The 23,585-nt window shown below is 45.4% G+C and overlaps 2 protein-coding genes across 3 annotated transcripts in view; both read left to right on the top strand.

The window, feature by feature from the left end:
- The window catches only part of CERS3 (ceramide synthase 3), a 73,279-nt gene that overhangs the window by 29,500 nt on the left and 20,194 nt on the right, over positions 1-23,585 (top strand). For both annotated transcript variants that reach the window (XM_006129209.5, XM_075896950.2), the window contains exons 5-10: positions 6,678-6,735; positions 8,099-8,149; positions 8,654-8,746; positions 14,254-14,382; positions 16,084-16,190; positions 17,412-17,568. In XM_006129209.5, coding sequence (XP_006129271.3) covers positions 6,678-6,735; positions 8,099-8,149; positions 8,654-8,746; positions 14,254-14,382; positions 16,084-16,190; positions 17,412-17,568 — 595 coding nt within the window. The remainder of the gene's footprint in view (positions 1-6,677; positions 6,736-8,098; positions 8,150-8,653; positions 8,747-14,253; positions 14,383-16,083; positions 16,191-17,411; positions 17,569-23,585) is intronic.
- On the top strand, positions 12,070-13,645 carry LOC149523611 (uncharacterized). The gene is given in 2 exon segments (XM_089781867.1): positions 12,070-12,896; positions 12,898-13,645. Coding segments are annotated over 2 exon segments (1,575 nt in total).

Genomic DNA, 23,585 nt, shown 5'->3' with positions numbered 1-23,585 from the left:
TTAAAGGATAGGTTACAAACCACATTTAATAGTTCTGCAATTTCACATTTGAGTTCTTTCAGAACACTTGGGTGAATGCCATATGGTCCCGGTGACTTGTTACTGTTAAGTTTATCAATTTGTTGTAAAACCTCCTCTAATGACACCTGAATCTGGGACAATTCCTCAGATTTGTCACCTAAAAAGAATGGCTCAGGTTTGGGATCTCCCTAACATCCTCAGCCGTGAAGACTGAAGCAAAGAATTCATTTAGTTTCTCTGTAGTGACCTTATAGTCTTTGAGTGCTCCTTTGGCATCTTGATTGTCCAGTGCCCCCACTGATTGCTTAGCAGGCTTCCTGCTTCTGATACACTTAAAAACATGTTGCTATTACTTTTTTAGTTTTTGGCTAGCTGTTCTTCAAACTCCTTTTCGCCTTTTCTTATTATACTTTAATTTGACTGAGTATATACTCCTTTCTATTTTCCTCACAGGGATTTAACTTCCACTTTTTAAACAATACCTTTTTATCTCTCTCTGTTTTTTTTTTTTACTTGCTTGTTAATCCACGGTGGCACTTCTTTGGTTCTCTTACTGTGTTTTTAAATTTGGGGTGTACATTTAAGTTGGGCCTCTATTATGGTGTCTTTGAAAAACGCTTCCATGTAGCTTACAGGGATTTTACTTTTGTCACTGTATCTTTTAATTTCTGTTTAACTAACCTCCCCATTTTTGTGTGGTTTGCCTTTCTAAAATTAAATGCCACAACATTGGGCTACTGAAGAGTTTTCCCCACCAAAGGAAAGTTAAATTTTATTATATTATGGTCATAATTTCCAAGTGGTCCAGTTACATTTAACTCTTTGGACCAGATCCTGCATACCACTCAGGACTAAATCAAGAATTGCCTCTCCCTTTGTGGGTTCCAGAGCCAGCTGCTGCAAGAAGCTGTCATTTAAGATATCAAGACATTTTATCTCTGCAGCCCACCCTGAGGTAATGTGTACCCAGTCAATATGGGGATAGTTGAAATCCCCCAGTATTACTGAGTTTTTTATTTTGATAGCCTCTCTAATCTCCCTTAGCATTTCATAGTCACTATCACTATTCTGGTCAGGCGATCGATAATATAGCCCTGCTGCTATACTCTTATTATCAGAGCGTGGAATTACTATCCTTGGAGATTCTATGGAGCATATTGGTTCATTTAAGATTTTTATTTTATTAGATTCTACATTTTCTTTCATGTATAGTGCCACTACTGTGTCTAAGTAACTTAGGAGCATAAATAACATTGTCTTTCATTTGAACCTCTGGATGAGTTTTGCTTTGGGTTCTGGGATTTGTTCCAACTCCAAATTCACTGTGGGGAGTAAATTGAGACTCCGGTCCTGCAAAGACTGGGGATATGTCTAGACTATATCCTTCTGTTACCAGAGGGATGTAAATTAGACATACCGACATTTCATATAAAGCGGGGATTTAAATCTCCCGTGCTTCATTTGAATAAAAATGGCCGTCGTGTTTTGCCAAGTCAGCAGTTTATCGGCAAAAAGTGGCTGTCAAGACGGGGATTGGGTAACAAAGAAAGCCTTTGTCGGCTGATCCCTTATGCCTCATAAAACGAGGTTTACAGGATCGGGCGACAAAGGCTTTCTTTGTCGCCCAATCCCCGTCTTGACAGCAGCTTTTTGCAATGTCGGTATGTCTAATTTACATCCCTCTGGTGACAGACGGATGTAGTCTAGACATAACCTTATGCATGTGCTGTCCCACCGAAGTTAGTAGGAGAGCACACATGCCTAAATCTTTGCATGGTCGGAGTCTAAGAGGTCAGTTCTGCAAGGTGCTGAACACCATGGCCCTGTGCAGGAATGTGCCCTTTGACTCCCTCAGGGGACTGATGGGCAGGATCCCCTGGGAGGCTAATATGAAGGGAAAAGGAGTCCAGGATTGCTGGCTGTGTTCTAAAGAAGCCTTATGTGCAGCAAATATGGCAGGCAATCAGCTTGGCTTAACAGAAAAATCTTCAGTTAGTTTAAACACAATCAGAAAGCTTATAAGAAGTGGAAACTGGTACAGATGACTAGGGAAGAGTATAGAAACATTTCTCACGCATATAGGAATGTAATCAGGAAGGCCAAAGCACAAGTGGAATTTCAGCTAGCAAGGTATGTGAAGGGTAACAAGAAGGGTTTCTACAGGCATGTTAGCAACAAGAAGTGAGGGAAAGTGTGAGACCTTTACTTACTGAGGGTATGTCAACACTAGAGAGTTTTGTCGGAAAAACAGCTTTTTTCTGACAAAACTTGAGGAATGTCCACACTGCAATTGCATTCTTCCGCAAGAAAATAGAAAGAACAGAGGGGGTTTTCCGGCATTGATAATGCTCATTGTACGAGGAAGAAGCCTTTTTGAGAAGAGCTGCTTTGAAAAAAGGCATGTGTGAACAGGGAAGAGGGAGTTCTTTCAGAAGAAGAGGAAAGAGGAAAAAGCACAGGTGCCCTAGTGGCCATTCCGTTCATAGCAATCACTGCTTACATGCAAGAGAGCATACATTCAATCTGGATGCTCTCTTTCGAAAAAGCAGATCAGTGTTTCGATGCACTCTTGCAGTGTGGACGCTCTCTTTCGGAAGAAGTTTTTCCAGAAGATCTCTTCCAAAAAAAGCTTCTTCCAAAAGAAGCCTGCAGTGTAGATGTAGTCTGAGTGGGGGAAAGCAACCTGGTGACAGATAATGTGGGAAAAGTGTTTTTTTTTTGTCTCCGTCTTCACAGACAAAGTCAGCTCCCAGGCTGCTGCACTGGGTGCAGTGGTGAAAAACAGGTTAAAGACTATTTAGAAAATCTTGACATGCACAAATTTATGGGGCCAGATCTAATGCATCCCAACATGTTGAGACAGTTGGTTGATGTGGCTTCTGGGCCATTATCTTTGAAAACTCATGGCAATCAGGGGAGGTCCCAAAGAATTTGAAAAATGCAAATGTAGTGCCCATCTTTAAAAAAGGGAAGGAGGAGAATGTGGGGAACTACAGACCAGTCAGCCTCACCTTGGTCCCTGAAAAATCATGGAGGGGATCCTCCAGGAATCTATTTTGAACCAATTGTAAGAGAGGAAAATAATCATGAACGTTCAACATGGATTCACCAAGGGAAAGTTATGCATAATCAAAATAATTGCCTTCTATGATGAGATAACTGTCTCTGTGGATATGGGGAAAGTTGTGGTCATGATATATCGTGACTTTAGCAAAGCTTTTGATATCATCTTCTTGCTAGTGGTCTTCTTCCCACAGTCTTCTTGCTACTAAATTAAGGAAGTATGGATTGGATGAATGGATTATAAGATGGATAGAAAGCTGGCTAGATTGTTGGGCTTAACAAGTAGTGATCAATGGCTCAATGTCTAGTGGGTAGTTGGTATCAAGCTGAGTGCCCCGGGTACCTGCTTTGAGCTGGGGTTCGACTAGATGACCTCTTGAGTTCTCTTCCCATCCTAATCTTTTATGACTAGCCAATCATAAAACGGGATTTTCAGGTCTCTCCTCCACCTTGGTCTTCTCTCCCGAGCCTCTAGTCTTGCTCCCTCTCTTTCTGTCTCCTCCTACTGCCTCCCCCCCCTCTCAGCTCTCCTCTGCCTCTCTCTCCGTCTCTTTCTTTCTCTTCTCCCCCTCCTGCCTCTCACTCTCCCTTTCTCTTCTCCTCCTCCTCTTGCCTCTCTCTCCCCTCTGTCTCTTCCCTTTCCTTTCCTCTTCCCCTTCCCCTTCCGCCGTGACGCTCGGCTGAGTGCTGCCTGCTCAGCTGGGTTGCCACAAGAGAGGGGGGTGGGGCGGTGACATACAAGGCCAGGGGGCGGGGCCGTGTACATCACTGTACCCTCCCCCTTGCCCTTCCACTGCGGGGGGAGCCCAAACGGCCCCTTGCACTGCTGGCTCTCCTGTGGCAGCCCGGCTGAGGGGTGCAGCACTCAGCTGAGTGCCACAGCAGGAGGGGAAGGGGGCATCACTGCCCCGCCCCCTTCCCCTCTATCAGTGGCGGCTCGGCTGAGTGTTGCACGCTCTGCCGTGCCACCGCGGAGGAGGAGGGGTGGGGCGGTGACGTGACGTACACGGCCAGGGGGCGGGGCCGTGTGCGTCACCGCCCCCCTTTCTCTCCCCCGTGGCAGCCTGGCTGAGGGGTGCAGCACTCAGTACCACGGCGGGAGGGGAAGGGGGGGTGGGGCGCTGATGTACACGGACAGGGGGCGTGGCCGTGTACATCAGCATTACAGACTCACAGACATTGGGCTACTAATTATATAATTTTTCTGATTCTAAAGCATTTAAGCACAGAAATAAGGCTATCAAAGTCAACAGGACTATCCACATATTTACAGTTAAGCACTTCACAGAATTAGTTACCAGCACCTTGCATGATCTGACCTGCCATGGGCTGAAAACTAGGGAAAAAAACCAACCCTTGTTATGAACTCCTGCAAACTGCATATGCTGGCTCTTTGGCTTCACCCCTCAATGGCTTCACACTGGATTTGAGCCAGGGCAGTGCAGATCAAGGTCAAGCTGCCTTTGTTCACACAGGTCTCTCATCTTGTGCTAATGTAAGTGAATTAGTATTAGGAGAAGACCATAGTCATCTTCTCTGTGTATGTCTGCATGAATTCTAGTGTAGGCAGCTTTCCTGTCAGGAGTTTATCTTGTCTCATCCTCTTCGGCATGTCAAATCTGCGTGATCATTCTGCAGCACTGTTTCTTCACAGCATTGTGAAACACTTTGTTTATTAACCAAATTTTGGGTCTCGTGTCTATCTTTACTCCCACTCTTGACACTTGAAATCAAGGAACATTTTCATGCTGGCTAATGCCACGCCTTGGCCATCCAGAGTTATTTTGGGGCAAGTTGGGGATTGAGTCAGCAAAGAAAATTACCATAATGTATTGCACTTCCATCATCTTAAGAAATAGGCATGGAACACCTCTGCCCAATTCTTGTTATTACAACAGTGCTTGACTGACTGGAATTTGTAACATCTCTTTACTAAATCTGTAAGGAACAGTACTGTTTCAATTGACTTTCAAGCTTTGTTCAGAGATTTCAGTTAATGTGTACATTGGTTTGGATGAAAGCTGTTTAATGGCCACCAAATGCCATGTGATTGTCACTCAAAACCAAAAATCAGGCTCATCAAAATGTTAACCCACCTGACCCAAGGGTCAACCAACATCAGGCAATGAGACATAAACTTGCTCACTTTGGACAGTTCTGCTGTTTTCTACCTTTTATGTTAAGCAATGAATAGAAGTTAGTTTGATTTTGAACTAAAACAAGTTAGTTATTGGTGCTCTGAATGCCACATAGATTTTCGTAGTAGTTAGTGGGCCTCACCACCTTGCAGACATAGAATTACGAGGGTGTTAGGGTTCAAGCTACCCCAGAGCACCCCTGTGGGGTTAGGAAAGATTTCCCCTCATTTGTGGTATAAAGAAGTTTAGTCAGACTTTCAGGTACTAAAGAATGTCCCCTTTGGAGGATCTCATGTATTAACAGACAAGGCCAGTAAAATCTTCATCCCCAGTATTTTAGCTGGGAGACAGAGTCAGTCTTAGTTTTTATCCCATCTGAGTCCATTGCTTTCCTCTGTCCAGGTCCTTTAACCATCAGGGTTCTCTCATTCTGTTCCTGGAGTCCGGTCTCTTGCCGCCATCTGTGAAGAATCTTTCCCCGGAGCCAGAGATCTGTGGAGACTGGCCAGCCACAGCTTTTTTCAGGGACAGCCTGTGATTTCTGACAGGCTGGCCTTCCTACCACTGTTTCGAGATCCCTTTCCTGGGACCAGACCTTCCTTATGGCCTTCTAACTGTAGCTCTCCCTTAGGGATGTCCTCTCTCTAGGGGCATACCTTGTAGGTCCTTTCTCCTGTGAACTCCCCTGACCAGCTTTCTGTCCCTGAGAACACACATCTCCTCTGTGGAAGACTTCTCTCTAGGAGCACCTTCTCCATGAGCGTATCTACCTTTGCTGAGGTAACTTTTACACTAGGCTCAGATGTTCATTTCCTAATTGTTTAATTAGACACTCAGGACAGTGAGTTATCCCCATTTTGGTCTTCAGAAGGCAGCTGCAAGATGATTGAGCTCTGAGTCCCAGAAAAGGGGCCAGTTACCCCCAACAAGAAAAAGTTCTTATTGAAACGTGACTATCTGGTAGTAGTGTAGAGAGACTATGCAAAGGGAAGTGTTGGGCAAATTTAACATAAGGCCGTGGTACCAGCCTCAGCTATAACAAATATATGTCACTTCAAATTGAATTGCCAGTTGCTATGGATGTTCATTTCATCAACATTTTGCCATTGTGAAAGACATTCTGTAAAGCCAGTTAGAAGAGAGGAGTTACTTAATCATAACAGAGAAATGTGCACACTCCTTCGCCATATCGTGGTTATGTAAAGCCCCATATCCTTGTTAATAATAACTATTAGCTAGCGCAAAGAGAAATATTTGCATAATGACAACTGAGAGATAATCATATGGTGACTGATAGACACAGCTAGGAGATTGCAGGGAGAGATAAAGGTGCATATGTTATGGTTCACTCCTTGGGCAGCCTCCAGACACACTGATTGGCTGCCACTATTTCATTTCTGGATAATGTCTCTGAAGGAGCAATAATGGTTCTGATTTTTGTTTTTTGTGTTGCAGCTGGCGATTTTCATTTTATCTCACATCATCCATTGCTGGATTGATATTTCTATATGACGTAAGTTAATTTAGGGGAGAGTTTTAATTCTTATCACTCTTTTTAACGAAATAAGGACATATTCCCAAGGCCTTTGTAGTCAGTGGAAGGTTAACCATTGACTTGGTTGGGCTTTGGATTTAGACCATAATGCTGTTTTTATCAAGTATAATAATCTATATTACAAACCTACTCTTTTCACTCTGATTTTTTTTACTTTTAAACTTACTGCAGGTTGAACCTTCCTAGTCTGACACTCTCTGATCCAGCAACATCTGTGGTCCAGTATGATTTTAGTTAGCTTGAAGTCCACTTATGGCTGTGGCCAAGTTTTTCACGGTCCCATAAAGTCTGTTTACAGCCACCAGTCCTAGCTCTCATTGTTTGGTGCTGTTATATAGCTCTAATTTACCTCTAAATGTCTTCTAAAAGCCCAGTAAGCAATGATGCTAGTAATGATGCTAGAAAATATTGACCTCCCGTGGTCCAGCAAATTCTCTGGTTCAGCATTGTTCAGGTCCCAAGGATGCCAGACTAGACTACGCTTCAACCTGTACTATGCTTTCTCAATAAAATGTAATTTTACTCTAACCAGCATTTTAAGGAAGAACTGCAGAAAGTATTTGTTAGGCAATGTTGTGTTCTTTCATCTCCGGGATGGAGGTCGGTGATGATTTTACAATGCACCTCGTTGATTCCATGTAATGTGACCAGATTTTTAAAATTAAAGTCCAGGAGACTTTTGATGCCACATTTTTTACAATCAGATTCCTATAAAACTCAAAAAGCCACTTTTTAAAAAAATGGTCACTGAGATTGCTGTTGTCAATAGGCAACATCAGCATGGGTGGTGTTCTTGGAATAGCGGATTTTCCCCTGTAAATTAATGTTCTGAATAGGTTTCCCATGAAACCCTGAACACATGTAATTCACATTTATTTTGAGCAAAAGAATAACTTTGATAGTGTTGGTGCCTGTTTGTTTAGCTTTTTTCTGTGCTGCAAGCACAGTACATCTTTCTGACTGCTCATTCCTCTGGAAAGTTTGTGCCTGGTAAAGACTATGCAAATTCTAATCACTGTAACAAGGCATCTTGAACAAACTGTATGTATAAAAGAAATCCAAAGTCTTGAATGATAAAATGGAAAACTGAAACATTTCAGATGCCCCAAAAATCTCCCAAGACATTTGGGATATCATATGAAGAACTGGGACTGGCCTATTAAAACTGGGACATGCTTTAAGGTACAGTTGGTAGAGAAAATGCAGTATGAGGAAATAACTGATAAGCCTGTTTCATCCAGAGCCGTTTTTTAAATATTTCTGAGCTAAGATTGACTAACTGCTCTACTTCTCATTCTTTGCATGGTTCTGTCTTTCACAGAAACCTTGGTTTTATGATATATGGCAAGTGTGGGCTGGCTACCCGTTTCAGGTGAGCTCTTGCAAACTGTTGCAATGATCAGCAGGGTATTTTTGCTGTTTTCTGCAGTGAGGGAAATAGCCCTTTCCGTTTGGATAGATGCATGGGCTTATCAGATAAATAAGTTGCTTCTGTGTCAGTTATCAGACATGTGGAAATGTTAACATTTCAATTTGTAAATAACAATGATGGGCTTGATTTATTTTCACTGGTTTGCACATAAATGCACGTGCGCTCTGCATACAGAGCAGCGAACTGCCAGGGAAAGCATGCTAGAAACTGGAGGTGGAGCCGCTAAATAACTGGGAGTTTTGCCTGAGTAAAGTATGAAAGATTTGGCTTTCAGAATATTTTTTTCCCCTTAATAAAGGTCAGAACATTATTTCTGTTTTCACATGCAGATTGAGAGGAAGGGCAAACACAGTATAAATAAACCCATGGTATTTTGTACTCATCTGTGGCAATGCATTGAAATGACTAGAGGGGAAAAAAAAGAAATATTTTCTTTCTTTACAGTCCTTGCTACCATCCCAGTATTGGTACTACATGGCTGAGATTAGTTTTTATTGGTCTCTGTTGTTTACCCTGAGTACTGACACCAAAAGGAAGGCAAGTATCTATGATTATTTGCAAGCATAATCTTTGATTCTCTTATGATTTATACCCTTCTGTTAAGGAAACACTGTGGCAGGTGCTGAAATAATCAGTGCTTGAACCTTTATGTCAGAAGCTAATTGCTGAATATGATATGGCCACAATGTCCCCAGACATTCTGTGTGGGGCGCAGTATGGAAGAGCCCTCATCCCTATAACAAGAAGAGGGGGGAAGAGGTGAGTAATGTCTCACCCACATAATAACCTGTCTGTGCCGCCAGGAGTAAACAACACCTCTGTAATATTCTCTGTATGGTGTGGGGGGGAGGCAGGGAGAAGGGACAAGGAGTAACTCTGACCCCTGTAATGTGTACTAAAAGAGAGAGAGAAAGAGAAAGAGAGAGAGAGAGAGAGAGAGAGAGAGAGTGTTTTGTGTATGCCCCTGCAATAAACCAACATCACAGTTAAATCAAATGCAACAAATAGGGGGTGAGACTAAAAGCTTGGTCCGTCCACTCCCAAGCCACAGGCTTCTTTTTATTCCTAGCTTCTGTAGAATTCCCACCTCTGGAAACAGTAACCAGTCTCATAGCCTCTCTGTGGGGTCAACCACTGGATCAGGGTTTCTCTGCCCATGGCTCTGGACCCAACAGTGGGTCACCAGAAGGTTTCAAAGAGTCACCCAGCAGCTCCTTGTGGCTCCTGTCCCAAAGGCTGGCTGGGCTCACCTCCCTGCCCCTCTGGGGTCCAAGGGCTATCCCAATTTAGTGCAGCTGGGTGGGCCAAATTTGAGTGAGCGGCACTGCCACCCCAGAAGCCAGGTCATAACTCCACTCCCGTGTGTTTGTTCCAGCCAACACAGCAGGGCCAAACCCCAGAGGTTGCATCACCCAGAGTGGGGAGCCAAGCCCAGCCCAGTCAGCCCCATAGCATAGGAGCTGCAGGAACTTCCACTGTTGGCTGAGTACTGTGCTAGGCAGGGCCTAATCTCTCCCCCCCTCCAGGGGCCAGGATCTGACTGAAATCACTTCAGGGCCTCCACCCCAGGCTATTAACATTGACAAATGGGTCCTGAGTCGGGACGTGAGGAAGCGTGTAACTTGGTAATCATGTAGCCAACAAAAATTGTATTGGTTACACGATTAACCGATAAGCGGCTCTACATTTAAAGACGCTTGAGAGCCAGCAGGTAGGCACACTGGCTAAATCCCAGCTCCTGCCAGGTCCCTGAAGCTACCCCCGCTGTGGCTGCAGAGCCACAGCAGGGGTAGCTTCTGGGATCCAGCACCAGCCAGGACTGAGCCAGTGTGCCTGCCTGCTGGCTCCCAAAATACTTTCAATGTAGAACCGCGGAGGTGGAGGGGGTTGCGTATAGCTGGTAGCATTAACTGATCGGCATCTGCTTATCAGTTAATTGTTTAACCAGCAACACTATTACATCCCTAGTCCTGAGTCCAGAAAGGTTGAGAGCTATTCAGGGCGGTCCTTATTTATGGGGCCCTACGCAGTACTATTAAACTGGTGCCTCTATGCCCAATGACACCCTGGGGAGGGGAGATAATTTTTTTTAGAGGTATGCTTTTATAATCTTCAGCAACACACTGATGAAATAGTTTTAAGGTAAAATTTAAACTCAGCTTCTGTAGACTGGCACAGTAAATTCAGAAACTGTCAGTATATACCCAGGGTTGACAAATGCCTGTTAAATGGCTTCATTACCACTGGAATGGCTCTTTCCTAAGTTCAGTGTTGGGCTAATAGCTCTGTCAGGCTTTTTCACTTGTAAGTTAACTAGATCCTCTCAGGAGAAAGGAGAGCCACAGAAGAGGAACATGAAGAGGCGGGTGGCCAGTAAGAACCAAGGGTGCCCCCAATTTTCAGGTGCCCTACACAGCTGTATATTCTGTGTATGGGTAAAGACGGCCCCTGGAGCCACTGACGGAAGGACAACATCACTCTAGAACTTGTACACCCAAAGCAAGCTTGTTGAATGCACTCTGTTCTTCTTCGAGTGGTTGCTCATGTCCATTCGAAGTAGGTGTGCGCGCTGCGTGCACCACGTCTTCCGGAGCGTTTTCCCTAGCGGTACCCGTAGCGCCGGCGGGGCGCCCCTTCGAGTGGCGCCGCCATGGTGGGGCATAAGTACCCCTGCCGGCGCTGCCCCACCTCAGTTCCTTCTTACTGCCGTGACGGTCATTGGAGCATCTCTCTCTCTCTATCGAAAAAGGAGCAATAGAGGGGGTCCCTCCGCATCTGCGGGGTAGGGGGTTTTACACCCGTTACTTTGTTGTTCCGAAACCAAAAGGGGGAGTTCGTCCTATCCTGGACCTGTGATACTTAAACAAGGCGGTTGTAAATCACAAGTTCAGAATGGTGACTTTGGCCTCGGTCATCCCAGTACTACAACTGGGCGACTGGTACTTGACTCTCGACCTAGAGGATGCCTACTTCCATGTGGCAATCAGGCCAAGTCACAGGAGGTTCCTCCGGTTTCTGGTGGGCCGTTGCCACTTTCAGTTTACAGTACTCCCCTTTGGGTTATGTACAGCACCAAGGGTATTTACAAAATGTATGGCTGTGGTTGCCGCCTTTCTGCGCAATCGAGGGGTACATGTGTTCCCGTACCTCGATGATTGGCTGATCCGAGATTACTCGTACAAGCAGGTAGAAGCTCACGTAACACTCATAAGAGCTCTCTTCTTAAGGTTAGGGCTAATGATAAATGTCGAGAAGTCATCCCTGATTCCCTCCCAGAGGATAGAATTTGTGGGAGCCCTCCTCGATGCGAAGGTGGCAAGAGCGTTCCTGCCCCACAGCAGGTTTCTCTCCATAGTGGAGCTGATCTCAGGGCTAAAACAGTCTCCCATCACGACACCTCAGGTCTGCTCCAGGCTCCTGGGCCATATGGCAGCATTCACATACACGGTGCGCCATGCCAGGATGAGAATGAGACCTCTGCAGGCGTGGTTGGCGAAGGTCTTCTGCCAATCCAAGGGTCTATGGGACTCCATAGTTACAGTGCCCCCGGACATTCTGGACTCCCTACTCTGGTGGACCCAGGAAACCGTGGTGCTCAGCGGGGTTCCCTTCAACGCCCCTCCTCCCTTACTGACGCTGGTCACCGATGCGTCTGACCTGGGATGGGGAGCACACCTTGAGTGCCACAGAACTCAGGGCCTCTGGTCCCTTTCCAAACGGACCCTGCACATCAACGTCTAGGAATTGCGGGCAGTGAGGAGGGCCTGAGAAGCATTCCTGCCGAGGCTCTCCCACCGCTCGATCCTGGTGCGTATGGACAACACTGCAGCGGTTTTCTACCTCAACAAGCAGGGTGGGACATGTTCGCCACCCCTCTGCAAGGAGGCCCTGCGTCTCTGGCATCTGTGTGTCACCCACAATATCACGCCTCAGGCGGAGTACCTCCCCGGGTGCAAAAACCTGCTAGCAGACACACTGAGCAGATCCTTTGGAGCCCACGAGTGGTCGCTCAAGGACTCTGTCCTCAGGCAGGTTTTCCACAGGTGGGGCTATCCCCTCCTAGACCTGTTCGCTTCGGCACGCAATGCCAAGTGCAGGAACTACTGTTCCTTGCTGGGGCTGGGGAAATTCTCCAGGGGCGACGTCCTAACGACCACGTGGCCAAAGGGCGTTCTCTATGCTTTTCCCCCGTTTCCCCTAATTTCCAGGGTATTGACCAGAGTGAGAACTTTTCGGTCCTCAATCATCCTCATAGCCCCCAGGTGGCCCAGACAGTTCTGGTTCCCCATCCTGGTGGACATGCTGACCCAAGACCCTATAGCACTCCCTCCAGTTCGGGACCTGCTAACTCAACCTTGGGATGGGGGGATAATGGTTCACCCGGATCTCCGGTCTCTTCACCTAACGGCCTGGTTTATCCATGGTTGAACCAACCGGAAAGGGAATGTTCCCAACAAGTACAGATGGTGCTCCTTAGCAGCAGGAAGCCCTCTACTAGACGGTCGTACGCTGCCAAGTGGCAGCGCTTCTCGTCTTGGGCGTCCTGGAGAGGAGTACACCCGTCCTCGGCCCCTATTCCAACTATTCTCGACTATCTCTTTCAACTCCGATCTAGTGGCCTGTCCTTTTCTTCTATCAAAGTCCATGTGGCATCTCTCTCCGCCTTCCATGTTGGTATGGCAGGAGCCTCTCTTTTTTTCTAACCAGGTGGTTAAAAGGTTTCTTACTGGTTTGGAGAAATTGTACCCCTCGGTGAGGGCTCCGCACCCTGCCTGGAACCTCAACCTGGTCCTACACAGGCTTATATCCCCTCCTTTCGAGCCATTGGCTACATGTTCATTGAAGCACCTTTCATTGAAGGTTGCTTTCATAGTAGCCATTACGTCTGCTAGAAGGGTATCAGAGCTAAGGGCGCTAACTATAGAACCACCCTACCTTGTTTTTTCGCACGATAACGTAAGGCTACAGCCTCATCCGGCCTTCCTCCCGAAGGTGGTTTCACCTTTTCACCTGTCACAGGAGATTTATCTACCGGTGTTCTTCCCTAAACCCCACGCCTCCCCTAAGGAGCGCGTACTACACTCCCTGGATGCCAAGCGAGCACTGGCATTCTATATTGACCGAACCAATCCCTTCTGTAAATCCCAACAATTGTTCATTGCGTTTGGGGATAAGGGGAAAGGTTCGCCTATTTCTACGCAAAGGTTATCAAGATGGGTGGTGCAATGTAAAGCAGAGTGTTATCAACTGGCTGGTAAAACCTCACCCAGGGTGAAGGCGTCCTCGGTGGCTTTTGGTGCCCAGGTTCCAATAACAGAAATTTGCAGGGCAGCCACGTGGTCTTCCCTCCACACATTTACAGCGCATTACGCGCTATCTCTGCAAGCTAGGGAGGATGCAGGTGTGGGTTCTGCAGTCCTCGAGTCGATACTGTAAATAGGTTAATAATGTCCTGTTGCCATTGTTCTAAATATGTGCCTTATAAGTGTTGGATTGTTCAAATAAATCAGTTTTATTGTTCACTTCTCTTCATGACTCTGCTGGTATGACTGCTCCGACCCCTCCTCCATGGGGTTAGCTTGGTAGTCACCTACTTCGAATGGACATGAGCAACCACTCAAAGAAGAAAAGAATGGCTACTTACCTGTAACTGTTGTTCTTCGAGATGTGTTGCTCATGTCCATTCGACTCCCACCCTACCTCCCCTTCGTCGGAGTATCCGGCAAGAAGGAACTGAGGTGGGGCAGCGCCGGCACGGGTACTTATGCTCCGCCATGGCGGAGCCACTCCAGGGGGCGCCCCGCTGGTGCTACGGGTACCGCTAGGGAAAACGCTCCGGAAGACGTGGTGCACGCGGCGCACACACCTACTTCGAATGGACATGAGCAACACATCTCGAAGAACAACAGTTACAGGTAAGTAACCATTCTTTTTCCAATGCACCCTCTCGTTTGGCTGCAAGCACTGCTGTGCCACGTCATGTTTTAAATGTCTGATTTGAAAAGTGTTCTGCTTTTAAGTGTTGTGATTTATTTCATTTGTAGGACTTTATGGCCCACGTCGTTCACCATGTGGCGGCCATTGTTTTGTTGGCCTGTTCTTGGTGCAGCAATTACGTTCGTATTGGGTCCTTAGTGATGATTATACACGATGCTGCAGACTTCTGGCTCGAGGTAAACCTGGCATTTAATTTTACTGGTCAGGTTTTGTTCAGTGGCAGGTTTTTTGTCACTCTTTCCCCCCTTTTCAACCTCAGTAAGAAATGTTTTCATAGATTTTTAAGGCCCAGGGGACCATTAGATCATCTAGTCTGATCCCTTGTCATTGAATAACTTTGGGCAGTTGAAAACAGACAGGAAGAGAAATCCCGTAGTGTAAAACTGGGGCTAAAATTTCAACTGTGTGCCTTTGATTGGTCTTCTTTTGCAATTAGACTGAAACAAAATAGGTCAAACTTTGGGTAGTTTGTAGTGATGGGTAAATCTCAAGAGGTTTGGTCTGGATTAGCATCTGTAATGTTATCCAGATTCACTTAACTTCTTAGGCATTTACCCCTGTGGGCTGACCCTTAGTGCTCTCTGTGTGTGGCATGTCTATTGAGTTCCACTAGGTGAAACTTGCCCCTTTGCAGCAGAGCCAGCACATAGTGGTGCTTTCATTGTGGAGTTACTCTAGATTTACACGTGTGTTACTAAGAGCAGAGGATGGGCCAGGAAGCTGTGTCTGCCCTTGGGAGCCCTGATTCAGTTATCTCAGGCCAATAATTGGGGTGCCTGCACTGGTTAGGTGTAGATCAGTGGTTCCCAAACCTTTTGGCATCATGCCCCCTTTTTGATTTTTGAGAAACCCTCATCTCCCCCCCCCCCCCCCGCAGCAAAACTTGTTGATCAAAAAAAAAAAAAGAAAGAAAAGGAACTGACTGGGGCCAAAAAAACAAAAATAGCAGCACAACTTGGGCGGGGGGGGGGGGGAATTGAGGAGGGAAGGGCTCGTGCCCCCCCTGGAATTTCTTCACACCCCCCAGTTTGGGAATCCATGGTGTAGACAAAGGCTAGCTGAGGCTTCATGAATGAGACAAACCTCGATTAATTCAATCAGTGGGAGACCCAGCTTTGGCCACTACACTAGATTGAACCAGAGGCTTCCAGCACTGAAGCATAAGCTCTAGAGTGTGAATTAAAGAGCCAAGCTGGAACATATCTTCTGTGCATCAGGCACTGAGGGAGACACATCAGCATGCCCTTATCCAAGGTAGCTGACAAACTTCGCTGGACCCTTGGCACGGTGCGGGGGGTGAGTCTTGGACCTGAAAGGGATTCACCCTTAGATGAAGGGGCAGGGTTGGGGGCTAGCTTTCCGCAGCCAGCTCTTCAGTACAGCCCAGGGCTCCAGTGGTGATTTAAAAGGCCTGCTGTTGCCGTGGTAATGGAAGCAGTGTCCAGGAACCCTGGGCCGTTGTAAATCACTAGGCTCTGGGACATCTCTCTCCTCCCTCATTGGCCAGCTCTGGTGCCACAGTGCTGATTGCTAGCCACTGATGGCTAAATAAGGGGCTGTTCCTGAGTTTGTAGCAGGGCCTGTCTCTCCCCTCTCCTCCCTGACTGCGGCCCCTTTAAATCTGGTGCAAACCTTGGGAATGGAAGGTCTTGCAACTAACTTAATGTTCTAACTAGAGAGTTGCTGCAAGGCCTTAGGCACAGAGACCTGTTCTTTGCAATGTTTGGTTATTGTTTTATCACATAACATTAAAACGGTTGCTTTATTTGTCACAAGGGATGGGAAGTCTCTTTAATCGAAACCCTTATTGATCAGAACTTACATAGGAACCTGTGACTGTCTCTGAACATGTCTGGTTGGTTTTTGTTCAATTTTAGTCAGCCAAAATGTTTAATTACGCTCGATGGGAAAAAACCTGCAATGTTCTCTTCGTCATCTTCTCTGTTGTGTTCTTCATCACACGGATTGTCCTTTTCCCTTTTTGGTAAGTACCATTTGGTTCAGTCACACGTCCTCGCTCATTTTCTCTTCAGATGGAGGTTGGGTAAGGTTTGGACGGGAAGGAAAAGGACCTGGCTGGGTTATGGCTTCAGGAGAACATCTTTATAATTCATTTTCAGAGGTCAAAATAGCAGCCATTAAATGATAAATACAATGGGGACAGTACCTAATCTTGGCTCATTAAAATTCTTAAGATGTGCATCGTAGCTTGAGTTTGCGACAGTGGATTTTTTCAGGGACACAAGATGGCTACAGGGTCGCCAATGGAGGAGGAGGGCAAAAGGAGCAACTGCCTCGGGGGGCCAGCAATTCAAAAGGGCCCAGGGTTCCCACTTGCCACCACCGGTACAGTGGCAGTGGCTGGACTCCAGGCCCTTTAAATTGCCATTAGAGCCCTACACAGCGCTCTCCAGGCTGTGCTAAGGGAGATTAATTCCAGCCCTGCCCCTTCTGCCCCAAGCACCACCCCTTCCTGGGTGCAGAGCTGTCCCCCCTCCTGCTTGGTCTGGGGCCTGGTCAGTCTGTTGACCCCACTGCTGGCTATATTAATAATATGCTTACATATTGATTGCCCAACCCTTTCTTAATTCTTTGTCAGTCTGTGTATTTCCAAAATGCCCCCAGCTTTTGTCTTTTTTGTCCTTTTAATTGCACAAGCAGTCTCCAGCAGGCATTTTGCTGTATGGAGTCTTGTGTCATCACTCTTAAGTTTGGAAAGAGTAAGGGAAGCAACTGAAGAGTATAAAAGAAAAACAAAAAACCTAGCTATGAAATAGAAGATGAGGCTCAAGACAAAATAAGCACATGAATTCATTAACAAAGAGACAAATACTAAATTCTTTCTGGTTTTCACTAGAAAGGATTTCAGGATTGGGCCTAGAGATCTGTGGGAATTACCATTGAAAATGGTGGAGAAAATCTTTTGAATAGCAATATGTGTCTTCTGCATACACTTTCCTGTTCAGAGATCATGGAATTTTTAAACCATATTAAAACCATTTTCATGCCACTCTCAAAATGCTTAGCTTTGGAAGACTACTTTAATAGTATACGGTGCATTCCAGTAGAGCCAAGATTTGTTATTGAATATTTTGTGTGTGCAGTTTTAAATATTTTGAGTTTATAGTAAAGTGATTATATTAACCAATAGCTCAGGCACGCACAATGGATTCCTTGTTTTGTAACAATTCTCTTTATTTTTCAGGATTTTACGTGGTACATTATATCTGTGTTCATATTATTCCTCCACAATGGTTATAGCGTATTTCATCTACAACGTGCCACTTTTAATTCTGCAAGGACTCCATCTATACTGGGGCTATTTTGTTCTCAAAATTTTGAATAAATTTATTTTCCTAAAGGTAAGTACTTGAAGCTTCTGTAGAAAGCTGTGAGAAATCCCAGACACTGAACTGTATCTTGTGTAGATTTACACACAGATTCTTACTTTTTCCTTCACCAGGAGGGCCAGATTTTCAAGCAGGCATCTAAATAAGGGAAAGATTTTCAAAAGTTGCACAACATCCACCAGCTCTCACTGTGATATCCATGGCCAGATTTTTATAAGAACTCAGTTCCACATAACCAGAGCACTTTTGGGAATCTGGTCCCTTATTTGCTGATTACATGGGAGCTAAACTTTCTTGAAAATCTGCCCCCAAAGCAAAGCTTTTTTGAAAATGTGGCACCTAATGTAAGAAATTTTTTAGCTGGCTTATGAAAATGAGCAGGTCAACCTTTTAAAAAAATGAGAGAAATAAAATCTTTCAGTGCTGTCTCAAGAAAAATAAGAAAACTTGCAACCAAAGTTCCACAAGTGTGTCTAGCTCTGAGCTCCAGTCCCTACATCTGCTATCCTTACCTATTATAATCTTGAATATTAGAAAATAAAAACAGATACTGCTTTATATCATGACACAGTAAATCCTTGTCTTTGCAACACCCAAGAGACCAACCAGACTAATTTGCCTTGTGGAAGTGCGCTTGACAGAAGGTTGGACAAACATGTGGAAATTGCACGGCTAAACTGGTTGATATAAGACACAACATGACTTACTAGAGATGGTCCTTAGTAAAGGCTGCCTTTTATAACCAGATCACGATTAATTGCCAGGTCTTAAACTGGCATAGTTCCATTGAAGCTCGTAATCTTACACCAGTCAGAGTACTTAGAATGCTGTTACTTATGAGATAAAAAAAGTTTTACAGAGCTCATAATAGGCAAAATTCACCTGTCAGCAGCACCCCAACAGAAAAACAATGCACCATTTTAAGGCTATAAAGTAGTTCCCCTAATAATGCAGGGCTCCTGTGTGAAACAGACAGCAAAGACCACTTCGTGAGGAGCCATGCCTAATACTGGGCCTGCAGCTGCTGTAGCAAACGGCAATCTTTTCACTATCGCCTAAGTAGGAAGAAAAGCAGTGCTAGGAAAAAGGATCTCTGAAGAAATGTTTGCCATTCTACCCATTAAGGGTACGTCTAGACTACAGGCTTCTGTCGACAGAAGTTTTGTCGACAGATACTGTCGACAAAACTTCTGTCGACAAAGAGCATCTAGACTACATTGAGTTCTGTCGACAAAGCAAGCTGCTTTGTCGACATGGTAGTGTAGACGCAAAGGACAGTTTACATGCAATAACACCTTCTGTCGACAGAAATTCTGTCGACAGAAGGCGTTATGCCTCGTAAAATGAGGTTTACCAGCGTCGACAAAACTGCTGAGTTATGTCGACATTATGTCGACAGAACTCAGTGGTAGTATGGACGCAGGTAGAGTTTTGTCGACAAAAGTGAACTTTTGTCGACAAAACTCTGTAGTCTAGACACACCCTAAGGCTAGGCTGTTCTATTGACACTAATGATTTTCTTGAGGTCCCAAATTATGTAACTTCAAAGGGCCAACAGCCTTACTATCTCAAACAGAGTGCGTCTACACTGCAGTATTTTTCCAGAAAAATGGCCGTTTTTCCAGAAAAACAATACTTGCCTCCACGCTGCCATTGAGTTCTTTTGAAAGAACAGAGAGGTTTTTCCAACGGTGGTAAATCTCATTCTACGAGAAAAAAGCTTTTTCGGGAAAAGGCGTCTGTGGATGCAGAAGAGGGAGTTTTGAAGGGAAGAGGCCTTCAGGAAATAACACAGGTGCCCTGGTAGCCACTCCGTCCAGACTAATCACAACTTAAATGTGAGATAGTGTTGACATTGATTGGATACTATCTTTCGAAAAATCACATTACTTTTTCATTGCGCTTTTGCTGGGTGGATGCTCTCTTTTGAAATAAGCTTTTCTGGAAGATCTCTTCCGGAAAAACTTCTTCCAAAAGAAGTTTGCAATCTAGATGTAGCCACAGTTAATGATATGGAACATTTTAGAAGGATAGAAATAGTCCATTCTGATTTCTTTATTATTTTACTTAGAAGAAAAATGTGTATATATGCCATGAATTAACTAGAAATAACTACAGGTTGAACCTCTACAGTCCAGCACCCTAGGGACCTGGCCGGTGCTGAACTAGAGAGTTTGCCAAACTACAGGATGTTGATATTGTAAAGCAGCATTACCAACACTTGCCCTGCTTACTGGGCTCTTAGAAGACATTTGGGGTAAAGTAGAGCTAAATAACAGCACAGAGCACTGAAATCCAGGACTGAGAGCTATAAACAAACTCTATGGGACCCCGGGAAATTTGGTCACACCGATGATAAGTGGACATCTGGCTAACTAGAATCATGCCGGACCACGGATGTTACTGGATCATAGAGTACCAGACTAGCGAGGTTCAACCTGTACTCAAGAATTCTGCAGGCGCAGATGTTAATTAAGAAAGATGCAGAAATCAAATCACTTATAAGCCATGAAATGATAGATGCCGGGAATGGAATACTGAGTGAAAATGACAAGTCAGAGCTGTTTTACGTAATAGGAGAGGCAGTAGAGCTGGAAGTGAGTCTACCAGAGTATGTCATGCGTTCCTTCTATGGGGGAGTTGAAGTAAAAGGAGAAGAGGGTGAAAAAGCACAGCTTTCCATTTTCTATTAAAATCTCCTCTCTTCTCCCTGCATTGGATAAGTACCATTTTGGCACAGCTCCACCTTCCTGTTGGCTGGTGCTATGGGAGGGCACTTCTGGAAAGTGCCCAGGGACAACAGTGATGAGGCTGGTGTAAAACTCTCCATAGAATAGAAGCAGTCCCTCTCTGCTTAACTGCTGATGTCTCTTTGTAAGGGATGGAAGTTTAAGTAACGATTGCCCAGGACTAGCCATCGTAAGCAACGGGAAGGTATCAAGCTGGCACTATTGCCTTGGATTTTTGATTCCTTACCCAGCCCTGTGAAAAGGCTGCGTCCAATGGCACATTTACAGTGGCGGTGGCAGTGCTAGTCCTTTTCAGCCCGGATGACTTCAGCTGGCTTGCATGCGGAGCCTGTTTCCCACAGCAGTGGCAAACCTGGCCGTGAAATCAGCTTGGGCACCCAAAGATGCAAAGCCAACTTTCAAAAGAACGCTGTTTGCAAGGCAGCATGGTGAAGGAGAAGCCACTGATAGAAGGGGCTAATACTTTTTGTAACACATATTTAATAGACACATACACTGTGCCAATAGCTGTTGCTATTTTAGTGGCATACTAGTAAACCGTCGCCCTTGTGTTAGCAAAGGTTTTCATGTCTCTGCCCAAAATGCGGGGGATTCATTCAGAAAACAGGCAGTTTGACTTTTTTAAAAGCAACAGCTTAGAATGGAAAAACAAAGTCACTTTTGAACCAGGAAGAAGCTGTAAGTGATGATCACCTGCATAGGGTGACATACTCTCGTGGGGGGGAGGGGAGCAGGGGAGGAGAGAGTAGGAGTGCTCCACATACCTAGAGCACAAAATGTCTCTAAATCACTTTTGTGCCCTCTGTGATCTGACCAGTTCTATGTGGGCTGGATCCCCAGTGAAAATTATAGCAGCTCCACAGTCAACAGCCCCAGGACTCTGTTCCAGGAACTAGGAATCTACCTACCTTTCGTAGGTCCTTATGACCCCCATTTCCAGCGTTTGAGCCACTTCATGATCTTTCATGGAGTTATTCTCACAGCACCGCTCTGAGTTAGGAAATTGCTGTTATCCTGACTTTGCAGACGGCAAACTAAGGAACAGAGCAGCAAAGTGACTTGCACAAGGTCACACAGGAAATCTGTGGCAGAGCATAGAACTGAAACCAGGTCTCCCAAATTCCAGGATAGCCCCCTAATAGCAGAAGAAAACTTTCTCTGGGTTGAATTGGTTAGGAGACCCTCTTTTCCGTACCCAAAACCTCAGAGCCGGCCCAATGTATGGGCCAGCCGGGCTACCGCCTGGGGCGCCCCACTGTAGGGGGCACCACGTGGGGCTGCTAGGCCGGGCGGGGGCAGCACCGCGCATGCTCCACTAGAGGTTCAAAACAGCTAAGGCCTGCCCAACCCTGGTTTACGCCTTCCTTAATCAGAGAAAATCGCAATGTAAAGTTCTTTTGGATGAAGATTAAGCACAAATCAGATTAAATATAAGAACCCCACATTAGCTCAGACCAATGATCCATTGAGACCCAGTAACATGTCTCAGTTTGCAGCCAGCACCTGAACTTTGGGGCAGTGTACAGAACAGGGCAGTTTTGGAGAGCAATACCTCTGGATGCCCTTCCTGGCTTCTGGCATTCAGAGTTTTATGGCCATCCTGAGCATGGGGTTGCATCCGTAGGCCCAAATTAGATTAGAACGGTTTGATTTTCCTTAGGAAACGTTTTGATATGCTATCTGAAGATGGGCATGGGGAGGTCGGTGAGCTGGTCATTAACAGATCTTTCTTTTACATGTTGAAAATACCCAGTGTTTGCATGTGAATCTACTACAGTTTTCTTGGGAGCTTTCCATCATGTAACAGTCAACTCCAAATTGGACCCCTTTCCTTTGGGGCCAAGTTTATTTTATAGTCTAACGGTAGGGAGCTAGACATCCAGGTCAGAGGGAGGCTCATATTCCCTTTTAACAGGAAATTACTTCCTGATTTTGCCTTTCTCTGATTTGCAATTTTTCCCATTCGGTGACAATAAACAGTTGAGTTAAGACCCAAGGTGTGTCCACAGGATTCATCTTACAGCAGGTGTGGGAAATGTAAGGCTTGCCTGATTCTGACCCTCAAGGCTGGGGGGCCCCCCTCCAGCATTGGGGAGCCTGTGCTGGTGCTCCAGTCTCCCTGCTTCTCACTGGTGTATGGTGCCCAACTGATTTTTCTGTGGGTCAGTGGCCCCTGACCTAAAAAACATTCCCCACCCCTGTCTTACAGGATTGTCAAATTTACCTGCAGGTGGAAAAGGAATAAAATAAAAACAATTAAGACCGATTGCAGGCCCAAGTGGTGTTCATCATGGCTATGGAAATAACAATAATGGGTGCAGGCTGTGTTCTTCTCAGGAAAGCTTATTGCTAATGATAGGATGCTCTGTGCCATCTGATACCCAGGTCTGTACTGCCCCCAGGCCTCCCTTTGAGCACACAGTCCTTGTCGTGGCTCCCTAACACACTGCTCCCCAAACTGCATCATACGAGAGGAGTTTGACTCCACATCCCCTTCACAATCTATAGGTATCTAGGCCATGTTGACAATGCCATGGTCCATCTTCTGGGGTTTGATTTAGCAGGTCTAGTAAAGATCTGCTAAATCAAACTCAGAGGGCACCCCCCATTGAGGCCATTACTCCTGCTCCTCACGAGGAGTAAGGGAAGCCGACAGGAGTGTTTTCTCCCATTGACCTCTCGCTATGTGGACAGTGCGATTTAAAATACACCGACTCCAGCTATGTAATTTACATAGCTAGAGTTGCTTATTTTAAGATGAACATCAGCTGTAGTACAGACCAGGCCCTAGATGGGGAGAAAATTTCTGATAGGTTGAGGGCTCTTTATCTAGCAGATAAAGGCATAAAAAATTCCCAAGGTTAGAAGAGGAAATGAGGGAAATTCAGACTAGAAATGCAGCATGACTTTTTTTACAGCGAAGGTAAGTAACCTTTGGAATAATTTGCCTTGGGATGTGGCAGATTCTCCATCATTTGAAGTCTCTGAAGAAAGCCTGGGTATCTTTCTAAAGATATGCTCAAAGTCAGTCATAAGGTATTGGTAGGGATTTGGGGGCCATTTGGTGAAATTCTGTAGCCTGTGTTATGCTAGAGGTCATGCTAGATGCTCAGAATGGTTTCTTATCTACCCACAACTGCATTACTTTGTCATGTTAATAGCTTTTTTAGGGGACCAGCAGCCAGAACTTTAATACACTTTTTCTGTAGCAGAGGAGAAAAACAAGCTATGTTTCTATTGTTATAGATAGCTCTTTTGAAAACTGCCTTTAACATACGA

This window comes from Pelodiscus sinensis, chromosome 14, assembly GCF_052426305.1.
Source record: "Pelodiscus sinensis isolate ZL-2025 chromosome 14, ASM5242630v1, whole genome shotgun sequence".
Classification (NCBI taxonomy): Eukaryota; Metazoa; Chordata; order Testudines; family Trionychidae; genus Pelodiscus; species Pelodiscus sinensis.
This window is presented reverse-complemented; position numbering and strand designations above follow the sequence as displayed.